This window comes from Seriola lalandi, unplaced genomic scaffold (assembly GCF_002814215.2).
Source record: "Seriola lalandi dorsalis isolate HSWRI2012SDOR001 ecotype SW California unplaced genomic scaffold, Sedor1 jcf7180002054948, whole genome shotgun sequence".
NCBI lineage: Eukaryota > Metazoa > Chordata > Actinopteri > Carangiformes > Carangidae > Seriola > Seriola lalandi.
In genome coordinates, this window is record NW_019525499.1 from 686,378 (window position 1) to 701,955 (window position 15,578).

The 15,578-nt window shown below is 41.9% G+C and overlaps 2 protein-coding genes across 2 annotated transcripts; one reads left to right on the top strand and one right to left on the bottom strand.

Moving 5' to 3' along the window:
• The first annotated feature begins 954 nt into the window (after positions 1–954).
• On the top strand, positions 955–7,735 carry slc3a1 (solute carrier family 3 member 1). The gene is made up of 10 exons (XM_023394426.2): positions 955–1,500; positions 2,353–2,532; positions 2,628–2,773; positions 3,007–3,132; positions 3,621–3,740; positions 5,762–5,886; positions 6,071–6,272; positions 6,437–6,619; positions 6,923–7,048; positions 7,159–7,735. The coding sequence occupies exons 1-10, from the start codon at positions 1,077–1,079 to the stop codon at positions 7,588–7,590; spliced, it is 2,064 nt and encodes a 687-aa protein (XP_023250194.1). The 5' UTR covers positions 955–1,076; the 3' UTR covers positions 7,591–7,735.
• On the bottom strand, positions 6,765–15,481 carry prepl (prolyl endopeptidase like). Its single transcript, XM_023394425.2, has 15 exons — positions 15,095–15,481; positions 13,731–13,859; positions 13,551–13,617; positions 13,217–13,400; positions 13,014–13,102; positions 12,786–12,912; positions 12,493–12,709; positions 12,078–12,269; positions 11,714–11,926; positions 10,958–11,133; positions 10,525–10,741; positions 10,092–10,241; positions 9,391–9,517; positions 8,219–8,295; positions 6,765–7,921 (listed from the first exon to the last, which is right to left on the bottom strand). The coding sequence occupies exons 1-15, from the start codon at positions 15,224–15,226 to the stop codon at positions 7,844–7,846; spliced, it is 2,175 nt and encodes a 724-aa protein (XP_023250193.1). The 5' UTR covers positions 15,227–15,481; the 3' UTR covers positions 6,765–7,843.
• Between the last annotated feature and the right edge of the window lie 97 nt (positions 15,482–15,578).

Here is a 15,578-nt window from a genome sequence, read left to right on the forward strand (position 1 = left end):
TTTACCAGGAGGTGCCTGCATCATTGCTGTAGTTCTTTTAGCTTATTCCAGACACCACAATGATATACTCATAATTCTCTGTTCCCTTGTTTTATTAATTGAAAAATCAATAATTTATATGTAAATAATTTTTACATTCTGGACCCAAACATTGATGCAGTGTGAAGCACATGGAGTAGATACAGAGTCACAGCGCTCACTGTGTCTCATTTAGTCATGTACTGTATTCTCCTCCAGAGTTTTACTTGTCTTTTAGATCTTTAAATCATCAGGGAGACCCCTGCAGTGGACCGTTTGACCACTTATCTTCTGTAAATGGCAAAACTGCAGTAACATTTACAACTGCAGACATGATGGAAGTTTATAATTGCAGTTGACTAAGCTTTGCTAATGGTTCACTATAACACTAAGAAACCTAAAATAATGTCACACGTTGTACATGTATAACTGCAAACCTGGTGATGTATTACAAAGTGTGAAACCCTTTTAGTAATGGTTTAATATTTACACCTACATTATTACTGAATACAAACGCACAGCCATGCTATAAAAAAAAAAAGCAGCGCTTACATCAATATTTCTCATTTACTGTATTCTCTCTATTTTTGTATTATTTGAAGTTTTACATGCAGATCAACAGCTTGTCAAACTATGTCTAAGTTAATTTAGTAGCCTAAATTATGTATCAACCATTTGAAAAAAAACATTATTTGTTAAATAAACCCTTTATGAATCAGAAAGTGGCACAGAAGTGTAAGTAAAGTAAAGGGCATGAATACTTCTCCCACCACACTGCAACAAGAAATGCTAATCTCTAACCTTTCCCATCCAACTCTCCACTTTCCCACATTCCTCAGGTGGCACTGCTCTCTCTCTCTCTCTCCCTGTCTGTGTGTGTGTGTGTGTGTGTGTGTGTGTGTGAGAGAGAGAGAGAGAGAGAGAGATAAAGTGTGTGTGTGTGTACTATGACCCTCTCAAAGCAGTTGGATAACCTGATGCTGCTTGGTGTTTGCTCGGTGTTTGTGAAGAAGAGCTAAACACAGTTTGATTTCAAGTTTCTCTAAAATCTAAATCAGATGAGTTTCACAAAGCGCACCGGTAGTTTGGAGCTGATGGAGTGCACCGGAAACCCGGGGTTTCAGGATGTGGAAGGTGTCTGTTCAGCGGCCGAAAGCATCAATGCCAACCCCGCGGAGAAGCAGGACTCGGCGGCGGTGACGCTGGACTCGGTCGCGGCCGAGGAGTACACGCAGATCAAACCTTACGCCGGGATGCCGAAGGAGGTTTTGCTGCTGTACTCCTCTCAGGCCCGGTACCGAGTGCCCCGAGAGATCCTGTTCTGGCTGACGGTGGCCTGCACCCTGGCGCTGGTGGCGCTCACCATCACGGTGATCGCGCTGTCGCCGCGGTGCCTGAGCTGGTGGCAGATCTCCCCGGTGTATCAGATCTACCCCCGGTCCTTCAGGGACTCGGACGGTGATGGAGTCGGAGACCTCAAAGGTGAGATGCTGCGTGCTCTGATACAGAACACAATGGAGGTCAAACGGCTTTTTCATTAAACCACCATATATATTTGCTATTTGTTTTGTTGATATTATTGCCAGTATCCTGCACATAATAGTATTTCCTGTTATGTGGCTGAGTAGACCTGCTCAGGTTGGAGAACAAGATAAAAAAAAAAAAAAAAATACTGATACTGATTAATTGCATTTACTGATGTTTTGTACTAAAGTACAATTTTGAGATACTTTTACTCTCCCAGAGAAATTCCATTTTAACTTTACACTTTTACTCCACTTTGGAGGGAAATATTCTACTTTTACTCCACTACATATACCTTAAGGCTTTAGTTACTAGTTACTTTGCAGATTCAGATTATTAACACAAAATATACCAGGTGTCTTATGACAACATGCAGCAGGGCCCCTCTCCAGTTCAGGGTCCTAATTCAGCCCAGCACCAAAGGGCTCCCCAGATGGGCCCATTATGAAAGATAATTCATTACATATTAAATTCAGAAGTTCTTTGTTTCCCACTTCTATTTATTTGTAGAAATAATACTATGCAAAGTGTGTGTTTAACACTCTGATTTGAGAGTGGTATGATAGTGCTATCTTATAGCATGATGGTACATAACTGCTTTTTCATTATTTAAGGAAAGCTCTCTGATTTTTACTTTCAGATCCATTTTCCTCATTGTTTCTTCTAGTAGGATTTATATCACCATATGACTCAAATACATGTTAACTGTAATGTTGAGTATAAACAGGGTTTCCTCTTGTCTTTGAAGTTATCATTGGGACTGTATTTCAGTATCCAGTATTCATCACTGTGGTGTCTCTGCACTGGCAGGAATTCAGGAGCAGTTGGATCACTTCCAGTACCTGAACATCAAGTCAGTTTGGATCAGTCCTTTCTACCGCTCTCCCATGAAAGACTTTGGCTATGATGTGGAAGATTTCCAGGCCATCGACCCCCTCTTTGGAACCATGCACGACTTTGAAGAGCTCCTGGTTGAGATGCACAACAAAGGTGTGTACTTTCAGCAAATATTTGGTGGTGGGTGATGGGAGAAGGGTTTAGCAGAGTGAATGTCTTTGACTCATACTCATCTTTGTTTCCACCAGGTTTGAAGCTGATCATGGATTTCATTCCCAATCATACCAGTGACAGACATCGCTGGTTTAACTTGAGCCGGATGAGAGATCCTCACTACAAGGATTACTACGTCTGGGCAGACTGCAATGAAACTGCACCAAGACCTAATAATTGGGTTGGTATTTGCTGATGAGCTCTTTTTCTCCACTTTGGTCTTTGGGTGAATTTTCATTCAACCTCTGCTGATGCATTTGCACTGTCTTGGTGTGATAGTATTGGAATTAACAAAAGGATAATTAGTCTGGAGAGACGCTGAAAAACGTTCTACTCAATTATCCAGTCCTCAGATGTTCAGTTTCTTAATAACTTCACTTCCTAATCCTCCGTTTCCCTTCTGCTTTCTCTCAGGTGAGTGTGTTTGGGAACTCTTCATGGACCTATGATGAAGTTAGAGGACAATGCTACCTGCACCAGTTCCTCAAGGAGCAACCAGACCTGAACTTCAGAAACCCACACGTCCGCCAAGAGATGATTGTGAGATTACATGACCACACACTGCTCTTTCTCACATGCTTCACATACATTACCTCTGCTACTGACTCATCTCTGAAAGCATTTGTTTTTCGCTGACTCAGGTGTTGTATGTCATACTGAAATCTATGTGACTGTTGTCCTCATCTGTTTTGTCCTCTCCACTGTGCCACAGCTGTAATGTGTGATGGCTATAACTGATTACACATTAACTTAGGCCTGTTAACCCTTGTGTGTGTTTAACCGATGCTTCACACAGCACAAAGTACAACAGAAGGAATGGCAAACTCTACTTGTGTGTATATTGTGCATGTTGATACTCAATAGTCCTTTGTTGTAGTTGAATGAGAGGCTTGTTGAAATGAGTGGAAATACATCAATTTTACAACAATCAAACAACACTTTAGCACTGAAGAGTCTAGTCCACATTCTCAGAGTCATATTGTAGACACACTGATTTTAATGACTTTAAATTTATTATTTTATTTCAGGATATTATTCATTTCTGGCTGGGGAAAGGAGTGGATGGGTTTCGGATGGATGCAGTGAAGCACATCCTGGAGGCTGCACACTTGAGGGATGAACCACAGGTGGACCCAAACAAACCACCAGTGAGTGTTGCCTCTTCAGTTCTAATGGGCACTGGTTGGGACAGGCACTAATGTCTGCCGGCTTAGTTCTAGCAGCCCTTTGTCCTCGCATCGACTCCACATGACCAGCAAACATGGTGCGGTTCGTCTGATCTGCCAGTTGAGGTGGATCAATCTCCAATGGATCCCAGGTGTAACTTCCCAAGTGTAACACTCTGCTACCGAACACAAAACGGCTCCAATTTCATTTCAGTACATAATGTACCATTACCCCTCATTTGCTTTGTTGAGAATGTTTGATTTTCAATAATATAAAGGTAAACAATATTCAGAAGGTCTGTTCAGTCGGTGATGGTATTTCTACATTTCTTTTAGGGTGCAAACTACACAGACAATAACTTCTACTGCTCACATCACCTGGCAGCTCTTCTTTCCCTGAGCCCAGGGTATCAAAGTTCAGTTTAGTTAACAATCTCTGCTCTAACACTCAGTTATATAATTATTATGATTTTACTTTATTGAATTATATAACATGTGACATGTCAGAGTCCAGATTTTAACAATCTGAGGGATAAAAGCAGCATTGTGGGCAGAAGCAGCTCCAGTAAAGCAGTACTTTCTAGTGTAGCTAGTAGAACAAACATAATCAACAGCTGAGTGGGAGAGTCCGTTCTGTACGTGATGTATCATGCATCATTTATCTCTGGTTTAAATGTCAGGTCATCCAGTGCTCTTCTGGTGAAAATACTGTTTTTGGAATTCAAAGAGTTTATGATTCACGCAGAGTTAAGCTCACTAAGAAAGACTTTTTGTTCCATGGAGACTGAAGTTATTTCTCACAGAGGAAAGATTAGTAGAAAAGAGGCATATTTTGGTGGATTAGCAAGTCACTGGGATTTACTTACCACTGCAGAATAACACTATAATACTGAGACCGTCTACTTACTGTTGACTGAGGCACACTCACTGCTGCAGCACCCAAATTGACCGACTACTCATTTTTAAGCAATAAGCCACACAAAGCTGTGCTTTATAGTGATGTTACAACAAAACAAGTCATTGTTAGGCACTACACAGAGGTTTTCATGCATTTACAAGAGTCATAGGTATGTTTTTATTGGGATATTGAGAATTTTACCACAGACTTGAATATCATTCAGCCAATCCTAACTGAGCCACTATCCCTGTTATCATTATTGCTTTTGTGGTTTACTGCCAATTGTAGCTTTAAATCCAGACCAACTTTACTGGCAGTTGGCTGAATTGTTTGTTCATGTGACAGCACATCAGCTCAGTGGTTAACACTGCTGCCTCAGTAATAATGTCCATGAATAGATTCATGGCCTGGTCCTTTCTGAGTGGAGTAAGTGTGCTGTCCCTGTGTTTTGCCCACACAAACAGACACACATATTGGGTATTTTTAGTATCAGTCGGTCACTGTAAGTAGGGCTTTCAAGGTCCTGAGCTGGTTCCCTCAAAATGATCAACCAAGTGCTTGGCACTTGTCTTTGTGGTCATAATATGTCAAATTTCCTCATAGATATAACATTGTAATAATTATTTTCTGCCTCTTTTTACTGTATTCTGTCTTCTTGTCCTTTTTATTAAGACTATTACAACCAACAATGCATCAATAAAATTAGCACAAAACATTTTTTAACATTCCTTTCACATAACAGTACTCCTGGATTACTGAGCCCCAAAAATATTTTATCACGTGGCCTCTACTCTCTGTATCTGGTTTCCACTTATTTTCCAACTACTTGGCCTGTCACCGTGCCCGGTAATTTGGCCTGACAAAGAATACATTTACACCCAAGCGCTCCTAACTCCCAGTCGGCAGTGGGAAAATACTGTTGAGCTCTGCTAATGCACTGGAGCTGATGATCTCAGGGAGGAATCTTTACTATAAGTGAACCATTACTCCCCTGTGTTAGCTAAATGTAAAATCTGACTGTAAGTCTTAAGCTAGCTGTCCAGCAGGCCAGAAATAAAAAAATAGCCACATTACCTCATATTTCATCATATTCCTTCCCCTCCAGGAGTCTGTAACTTCAGAGTGGGACCTTCACCATGACTACACCACCAGTCAGCTGGGGTTGCATGACCTACTGAGGGACTGGAGGGCAGAGATGGATATCTACAGCCGTGAGCCTGGCAGATACAGGTATGTCAACTGTTACACAGAGTAATATTAATAATAATTGAGACTGGTAATATTCTAATCTACTAACTTCGCCACTACACATGATGAAGATGTCATGTGTAATTCACAAGGATCAGCTGCCAAACTTTGCTGAGGATCAGTCTGCATGTTATCATACACAACATAAGTTGTTGCTGCACTCCAGGTTCATGGTGACGGAGTCATATGATTACCATGAGGTGGACAAGACCATGATGTACTACGGCACCCCGCAGGTTAAAGAAAGTGACTTCCCCTTTAACTTTTACCTGCTGGACCTTCCTCAAAACACCAGCGGCTCGTGGGTTCAACATCTGGTCCACCTCTGGATGGCCAACATGCCCAAGGGGCAATGGCCCAACTGGGTGGTGAGTCACCACAGTCTCATTTATGTATTTGTTCCTGGGCTCCTTTAAAATCAGGACTGATTCCCGTACCCCCAACCCATCCGTTTCACCCTGCCTTCTTCTTTCCCAACTTGTCTCACTCACCTCTCCACCGTCTCTTGTGTTTCTCTTACCACCATTATCAGGTTGGAAACCATGACAAGCCTCGCATTGCCTCCAGTGCTGGTCAGAGCTATATGCGTGTCATCAACATGCTGCTGCTGACCCTTCCAGGCACGCCCACCACCTACTATGGCGAGGAGATCGGCATGGAGAACGTTAATGTCACAGACGGTCAGATACAGGATCCTGCTGGCAAATACAATGCAGTCAGTACTGTGCACACACTGAAAACAAACATTTAAATAAACATTAAACACTGTAACATCTCTGCCAAGTGCAGTGGGTGCATAAAAAATTAGAAAACAGTAGAAAATGTGTGTAGACAATAAAATAATGACATGAATACCTTCATGAAGGTGGCATTTCTTGTCAGTTTCTTTTATTTTAGGCTGCATCAGTTTTATCTTGGTGTACCCAATAAACTGGCAACTGAATGTACATACATTAAAATGTGTCAATGTATATTCATTGTCAGAAGAAGCTGAATGATTCCTGTCCTTTCACTACAGAGCGCCAGTCGGGACCCTCAGCGATCTCCAATGCAGTGGAATGGTGACATAAATGCAGGCTTCAACAACAAAACCAACATCACCTGGTTGCCTGTACACCCTGATTACAAAAGTGTCAATGTGGAGGTACAAAACTATTTTAGTACTGTTCAACTCAGGAGGAACATCTGGCCAGAGCTTGTTTGTGTTTGTCTTATTTTACATCACGTATCCTCTTGCCACTCTTTCTCTCCAAGGTCCAGAAGAAAGATGAAGGTTCTGTTCTGGCTCAGTACCGTTTCCTGAACACATTGCGTCAGTCAGAGCTCCCCCTTCACCGTGGGTGGTTCTGCTACATCCACTCTGATGCCAGTGTCTTCTCTTACCTCAGAGAGCTTGACGGGCTTAACCGAGCTTTCCTGATGGTGCTCAACTTCGGCAAAGAATCTGCCATCACAGATCTCTCCTCCATTAGTGAGTTACCAGACCAGTTGGAAGTGCTGATGAGCACAAACCAAGCCAACGATGGCAAGGTGATAAAAAAGTCTCATATCCTGACAGAAGCAGGCGAGGGTTTGGTGATTCAGTATTCCACCCACACTCGGTTTAATCCCAACCACCCCAAACAGTGCTACGTCTCTGAGAAGGCCTGCTATTTGGGAGCCATCGACATACTTTATAAATGTTAGTATGAACGAACAATGGTATTCAGTTATTACAGTTTCACAGTAGCAATTATATAAGATTCAATATCAAGATTCTTCTTTGGTGTATCCGCTGTAAGGTGTTTACAGTATGCCATCTAATAAAGAGGCTCATTGCAGATACATTCAATGATGATGTTGTCTTCTCTTTCACTGGGACCATTGTGTCAACGTAGTTGTCATGGCTGTAATGGTAGATGTTGGGTCATTGTTGTTGGACTGCGTCTTGATAGCCTTGCTATCTCTTCCTCTTGCGTTGAGACCGAGGAGGGTCCAGGCCCAGCTCTGAGTATAGAAATGCAAGGTTGAGGGCTTCCTGTGTTGGGGAGAAAGGACAGAGGTCAAATTTCTCAACTAATGTTTGTATTTTCAATGTGAGGAAAGAGTTGGGCTAAATATAAAATGCTAAACTTATAACATGGTACTTCCCACACGCTGAAGCATGGATATGCATTTTCAGTGGATTTAACAGCAGATGATTGTCAACAAGCAAATTTACCTAAGAAAAACTGAAAATAGAGCTAGTTGTGTAATTTGTAGATATGTTTGGAAGCACAAATGTAAAAAAAGCTCAACTTTTACAGAGTTGCATATCCATTCAAAAGTGCATTACCTCCTCCAGCGTCACCTCGAAATCTTCTGGTCCAAGGTGATTTGCTCCAGGTTGGATATTCAGAACTATGTTTGGTGCTGGTTTATATTGGAAAAGACAGAAGAAGACAAAGACAGAAGTCAAAGGCAGATTGGGGAAGAAGTGAATCTCTAATGTTTAAAATGTTGTCTCAGACGTTGGTCTTCTTCTTGTATGCCCACTTTCTCTGCTCCCCTTCTCTCTCTGTCCAGTTGCCCCAAATCTTATCTCTCTCTCTCTCTCTCTCTTCTGACTGTCTTTATTCTCCTTTCATTCATTCTTGCTCCCATCTGATATTGCCCTCCCTCCTCTCTACCTCCTCCGTATTATCCCCCTCACTGTCTCTGTGGTACTGGCTGTTTCACAAGTGCGGTCTTGACCTTGACAGCTCCCAGTCTGTGGTGTCTAATCTCTTGCTCTGATACACTATCTCTTTACCATGCTAATGGGCCTGCCCACCCGCCTGCCTGTGTCTATGCCATCAGCACTTTATCAAAGACTCCGGAGAACAGAGAGAGACAGATTAGGGAGACATATACGCACACACAGACACACACACTTAAGCTGCCTGGTGAATGTGTGTATGAACAACAGAAAAGTGAGAGAGGGTGAAAGAGAGAGATAATGTGTGCATTTGAAACAAGAAGAGTAGAGGCAGTGCGAGAGAGAGGGGTGTAAAGAGGAGTACCACCAATGTGGTGAAGGCAGATTATGAGTGAGAGGGAGAAAGAGCCTGTCTACAGGGAAATGAGAGCAATTAGCTGACACTCACTCAGACACACATGCTGTACTACAAGGTGACCTATGCTATACTTTAGTCATGAACTTAAATTTGTGATAGCACTTTCCCCAGACAGACGACTATACATCTGTTACTGCTGCCTCTCAAGACATGCACACTGACACTACTATTGGGAGTTGACCCTGAACTATTAAAACCTCTGATGATGCAGAAATTACATCTAAAAGAATGTGGAACAAGTGGAAAATCTACGCTGGAATGTACCCACAGCCAAACACACCCTCCACGGAAAGTTGTACTCAAACACATATTTGGACAATAACATGCATGGGTGCACACATGTGAATCTACATGATCAACAAGGGATTAAGCTGTTGTGATAATATGTGAGAGAGTGTATGTGTGCACGTACCTGACTTTGGATTCATGATGAAGTGTGTATGAATGGCTTTCTTCAGCTGTTCTGTGTATTTGAGGACACCTGCCAAAGGGACCCTGGCATCACCTCGGTAAGCTGTCAGCAGCATGGATGGGTAGTGCTTTCTCACACAAGCACAAGTGCACACAAACACACACAAAAGTTAGATAACCTAGTTTTTATTACCCTACTTAGTTAAAGTTATTAGTTATTAATGATCCTCAGTGTCCCCTAAATCAACATTTCAAAGGCTTCAGCTATATTTTTCTGTCATACATATGTTCGACAGATTTCAGAGAAAGCCTGAGAACCATTAATTGACCCAGTGCTATTCATATTCTGGCTCTGGACCAAAATGTGGGCCATGGGAATTTTAAATGGGTTTTCAACATAGTCCGAATTAACTGTATGTTATCTACCATTACAGGCCAATTTGCAGGGCAAATTTAATGAGAGTAAAACTACACGGTAACCAAAATCCAACTGAATTTCAGAAAGTGAAATCTTCAGCACAGTAAAGATACATGAAGAATCACAAGCCCCAATAAATGCTACATTCTATGAAGATGGGGACAATTAATGTGGACAACAAAGTGAGTAAAGGAAATCATGGGTATGAATGGTAACACACAAGGATGACACATTTCTCTCAAACCAATGCATAAAAACCTACAGCTACATCTTCCCCTCCATACCTGAGGAGTAATGTTGTGAAGAGGACAGTAGGAGGTGATGCTGAGTCTGTGTTTTGGGTTCTCTACAGGGTCCCCCCATTCTTCTCTATCCTCCAAAGTTAGAGGCAGGCTGGGATCCTCCATTGTCCCCAACACATCCAGGAAAGGAGCCTGCAAACAGGAAAAGAGACGGCTTGGGGTGTGTGTCAACTCATGTCATGAGGCACAGTGGTGTAATGACCAGTAATGAGACTATCTGTATTTTTCTATTTATTTACAACCTGTATTTAACCCTTTAACCCCAAATATCCTCTCTGTTAAAGCTCCCTTGAGAAAGACACTGTCCCTAATATTCTTGTTCTTGGGACATAAAAATAACACTTCACAGAAGTGATACACTCCAAAAAAAAACATGCAAACCAACACACAGATCTGCAGTGATTTAACATCTTACTTGCAGTGTGACAGCCCGCATCATGTGTGGCTGTCTGTTGCACAGCGCTCCCACTGGCACAGCCCCAGCACTGCAGGCTGTGAGGGCGGTGAGGGAAGGGGAGGAGACTCCTGAGGAAAAGATGCGGTGGAGACAGGCTTGAAGGTCCTCCACTCCTTTCTGCTTCCCCTCCTCACGACCCTGTCTTTGCCAGGACAGACCCCGCTCTCCTCCACCTCTGGAAGTGTAAAGGTAAAGAACAGATTCACTGTAACCAACATAACAAAATACAAAGTTTGAATTCCAGACTTGATTAGCAAACATTTTCAAACAATTTCCTACAGCAACATCAATATACAATCAATATTACTTACATAAAGCATGTCTCTAATGAGCAAATAAACTGCTGATTTAATCAAGTAAGTTTTAGGCTGCTGGAGAGGTGATAAGTTACCTGATGTGGCAGTAGGCCAGAGCCCAGCCCTGTTCCAGCAGCAGCCTTTTCTCTGGGGAGAACTCCATGTGGAGATCTCTGCCATACGCTCCGTAGACATGGGCCAGCAGCGGTGCCTGTCTCAAACCCTCCACAGGTACTGCATGAAACAGTGTCACTGGCACCAGGGTGCCATCCTACAGAGGAGAGGCAGAGAGATCTGGGCCACACTGCTAACCTCACCTATGCATGACAGTCGCAGACCCTCTTGGTTTTCATTTTGGCACCCATGTGGCTGCAGCTTCATGACTAAGCTACATTTGAAAAATCGTATGATTGATTTCTGGTTACAACTTTTCACTTTCCGATAATGAAATGAAATCAAATATTTTACTATTGGTGACTATTATCAAAGACAAACTAAGTGTAGAAAGATAGAGCTGGCAGTAGCAGCGCCACAGCAGTAACGCTGGTGGTGTGGACACACTTGCGTGCAAACTGCAGCAGTTCAGCGAGGTAGCCGTCACACAGTGGTGAGGTAAGTAGTGTGGTCCTGCCTAGGTGTTCACTGATGTTCTGCAACATATCCCTTGCTGCTTTCTGTGTTAGGTGTACTGTATGTGTATATGTTTATGAGCTGCATGGCAGAGTCTGAACTATTGAGTAGTTACCAAAAGAGCTGTATTAGTAGACAATTGAGTCTTGATTCAAAATGTTTACCTCTCTGCTGATACTGTGTCAGTGTGTGTTCATGTGTCTTATATGTCAAGTTCTCACTTGGCTGCAGGCTTCGAAGCGCGTGGTGGTGTAATTGCCCTGGTTCTCTGGGGACGAGCGATCTTCAGTGCCTGATAAAAGGAGCCCATCCTCTGGGTATAGACAGAAGGGCAGCGGTGGGTGAACTGGAGATGAGATCAGGAATTCTAACACTTTGCGTTGGTCTGCCAAGCCTGCTTTCTTGGTTTCAATGGCACAAGCCCAGGAGGGGAGCTTGGGAGCAAGTGTAGGAATATAAGAGATGGACATATAAGAGCGCAATATAAACAATATAATATATAAAAACATGCAACATGCATGCAAACAAGCAAGGAAGTCAGCAAACAATACAAGAAGAATTCAAAGAGTTTTCTGACACACTGACCTGCACAGTGTATGCTTTCTTGGGATGGGCCAGTGGGACCACAATCAGGACAAGTTCATTGGCTAGTGTTCTTGCAGCCAGCACGCAGTGGTCTGCAACCACATCCATGTCTTTGAAAACAGTGCCAGGGCCAGGGGCTAACAATGACACCCAGGAGTCCATGGATGGCTCTGAGGGAGGGGCCTGTACCACCTAGTGAGCATACAGAAGGATAAATCTCCTCACTTGAGAAATAACAAAGAAAATACATTTTAAGATTAAAACACAGAACACGTCACATAATATCTCCAGAAGACAAAACATTTACTGTACACAGCTCTCTCTGGTATTAAGGTGCAATTGTAACTGTGAAATCTGTTAGATGTATCCACCCTGTAAAGAGTTTGTGTTTATATATTTGTTGTACACACTCTACCTGATATTCCTGTCCTGGCCCTGTATTAGCCAGTATGATCAGCCTCTTCCTCCAGTGCTCAATGTGGTACAGGAGGTTCAGCTGGCGTGGCTGAACCAGGAATGGCTCTAAATTGGTTGTTGTTGTATCAATTAGCATCACCTCTGAACTGGACCTGCTGTTGCAGTTGATGCTCAGTATCTGTCGGTCTCTGGAGAGGGCGACCTCCACAAACACACTGGGGAAATGTGGCGTTTCAATTAGAGATGGTGTGGGAGGAGAGACAGCTTAGATGTCAAATTACTTGCACTTACTCAGGCTGCGTTTCCTCATACACAGAGGTTATCCTGCTCCCACTGCAGGTCAGGTCCAGACGAAACACTCTGCTGCAACGCAGACCCTCAAGAGTCGTGTAAAACAGCGTCTCATCTGTGGCCCACTCTTTACCCATGCAGACACAAAAAATATCCTTTCATTTTAGCCGGTGATTTACTGCTATTGCTACTGAAATAATTTTTTTTATATAAACATTTAAAACATACCAAAGGTGAAGACTTTGTCCAGTGTGAGTATAATGTGTGGGGGGTCCAAATGAGGGGAAATTCTTCTTTCAAGTCTCACAACCACACACCTGGATTGCCACAGCACAATCATCTATTCTTTAATTCAGTAACTTTGTCAAGAAAAAACACTGCTATCAAATAAAGTGTGTTTTGTATGTTTAATTGTGTTCTGTTTGATTCACCTTGGTGCCTCTCTGTGACTAGTTTTTAGTGTGGCAGCAAGATGCTTTTCCTGTGGGGACAAACGTATTCTCTGGACACTCCACTGAAACCTCTGCTTCTTCTTCTCTCCATTCATAAGTCCTGACTCCTCCTCACCTCCAGAGACTTGTCCTAGATTTAGCACCTGCTCTGGCTCCAGATCTCCTACAAACGGGGAGAGGAGACTGACTCGTTCACAAAAGTGGGAATGTCACTTAAGTTTTAGATGCAGACATGAGATTAGGGTTATATTGGAAAAAAAGATATGAAGTAGTTAACATTAGTTGGCAAGCTACATTCATGCTTCTTGCTTACTCTCTCTCTTGTCCATTCTGTAGATGCCATCACTTTCAATGAAGTACACATGATGATGACCACAGACCTGTGACAAGAGAAATTATAGTGAATTGTAAAATACCTTTAGTTTCTGACTCAATTAGGATGAATGTTGATGCTTAACTCTATGAATTAGTTCTAACCTAAAGCAGGACTTACCACTGAGTAATCAGGTATGTTGGAGAACCTGTGGTATGTTGCCTTCAATCTCCTGTAGAAATACTTCTGCAAGTCCTTGTACCTCTCAAGTCCAGAGCTGGACTGATCAGATGATGAATTTGAAGTGTTCTGAAATACAACTGCTTTATTAATTATGGAAAGACTTTTATAAGACTGTAACTATAAGCTCAAATTGTAAGGGCCATAGCTGTTCCAATCAAGATTCTTGTTTCCTGTGGTAGAGGATGGAGCAAGACACTGTAATAAGAGAACTATAGCTTGCAAACACTCAGTGAACTAGTGTGTAATCTTTTTAAAATCTATCATTGTAAGCCATTGTCAGCTTGTCATTTTCTTTTTTACCTTATTGTTCATCTGTGAAGGACTTTGAATTGCACTAACCTGTATGAAAAGTGCTATACAAATAAAGTTTGACTGATTGATTTTTTTGGATTCTATTGTGACATTGCTCATTTCCCAAATTTGAATGCACTTAGTGGGAGTAAGTTATATATGAAACCATGGCCTTGTTTCCACCTCTAAATCCATCACAATGATTACAAAAATCCTAAATTTTCCTTGGTTATTAAGGATTGACAGATTTATTATTATGTAAGTTGTATGCAAAAGTCTGGGTTGATTGATTGATAATGTTGATTGTTGGTTGAAGTGAAAAGAAGTAACTCTAGTCAAGAAAATGAAAGTGTAAAGAGGCTGGCTTCTATAACAGGACACTGATCAAAAGCATACAGCAAAATTCACCATGAAATACTTAAAGAAATGAAAAGCCGAAGCTTCTTCAGAACAATCTCATAACATCAAGGTATATGCAAGGAAGTGTGGGTTAAAATTCAAGAATAGAGAGACTCTTGCTGGTGTTTGCAAGCTGTGATATCTGCCAATTATTGACTTAACAGGGTGCTATTTTCCACATGACACAATTACCGTTTCCATCCTATACTTTAAATTCAGACAATTTGCTGATTTCAAATCATTTTAAATTTTTACTCAGAAGACTTAAGTTGAATGTTTGGAAATAATGATTGGAGTCTTGCCTGGCTAATTTACAATATACAACGTAAACAAAAAGTTCGAGCCTTAGTAAAACTGTATAGGCATTTATGTGTCTATTCCCTGTAGTTTATTCCTCTGTTAGCTCAGTAAGCCACATCCCAAGAGGCTCTATTTCAGCCCCATGTCCTTATCTGTGGCTCCGTACAAGACTAGTTTTGTCAGCCTAGTGAAAAGACACCGTTTTTAAATAATGAATGACTTATCGACGAGATATCTTAACAGTCAGTAATCTTACACCAAGCTTAAGGTGAGTAAACACAGCATCTTTAAAACTAGCTGAACACCCTTACCGACGTGTAAGAACGATGGATTGACAAGGAGAGCCATGCTATCCGTTTGTAACCAGCAAGCTCCCAAAATCGTAACCGAAACGGTGTAACGAGACGACCTGATGAACACAGCAGAGAGGAGGCAACGGCCATTACGAATGTGTAACTGTCAATCAGCTAAATGAACTGATATCAGCTATCCTGTGTTTATGTGGGTTTAAGAAGCTAACTGTCACCGCCATACACTGGTCGGTCATATCAACGATATTAAACACGTTTCAGAGGATGAATGTAGTTCAACCTGTAATATTTATTATTTCGTTAGTTCAAACAACTAATACAACCGTTACTAAACGTTGACAACAGCAGCGAACAAATTCTACGCACGTGCCTGGTTAAATAAATAAAACCCGCTGTTGATGACGTAGCTGACAATGCCAGACTAAAATAATCAAATTCAGACATGTACAGCCGCCAATTTGTAACCGAGAAGTGGCATTTGATT

What these genes read in the sequence shown, in the direction of transcription:
- slc3a1 (XM_023394426.2), top strand. Translation starts at nt 1,077, where the DNA reads ATGAGTTTCACAAAGCGCACCGGTAGTTTGGAGCTGATGGAGTGCACC. An exon ending in CACCAAGACCTAATAATTGG is followed by an intron (nt 2,774 to 3,006) that starts GTTGGTATTTGC and finishes GCTTTCTCTCAG; the next exon opens with GTGAGTGTGTTTGGGAACTC. An exon ending in ACAAAAGTGTCAATGTGGAG is followed by an intron (nt 7,049 to 7,158) that starts GTACAAAACTAT and finishes TTTCTCTCCAAG; the next exon opens with GTCCAGAAGAAAGATGAAGG.
- prepl (XM_023394425.2), bottom strand. Translation starts at nt 15,226, where the DNA reads ATGGCCGTTGCCTCCTCTCTGCTGTGTTCATCAGGTCGTCTCGTTACA. An exon ending in CAGAATGGACAAGAGAGAGA is followed by an intron (nt 13,401 to 13,550) that starts GTAAGCAAGAAG and finishes CCCCGTTTGTAG; the next exon opens with GAGATCTGGAGCCAGAGCAG. An exon ending in TATGAGGAAACGCAGCCTGA is followed by an intron (nt 12,710 to 12,785) that starts GTAAGTGCAAGT and finishes ACATTTCCCCAG; the next exon opens with TGTGTTTGTGGAGGTCGCCC.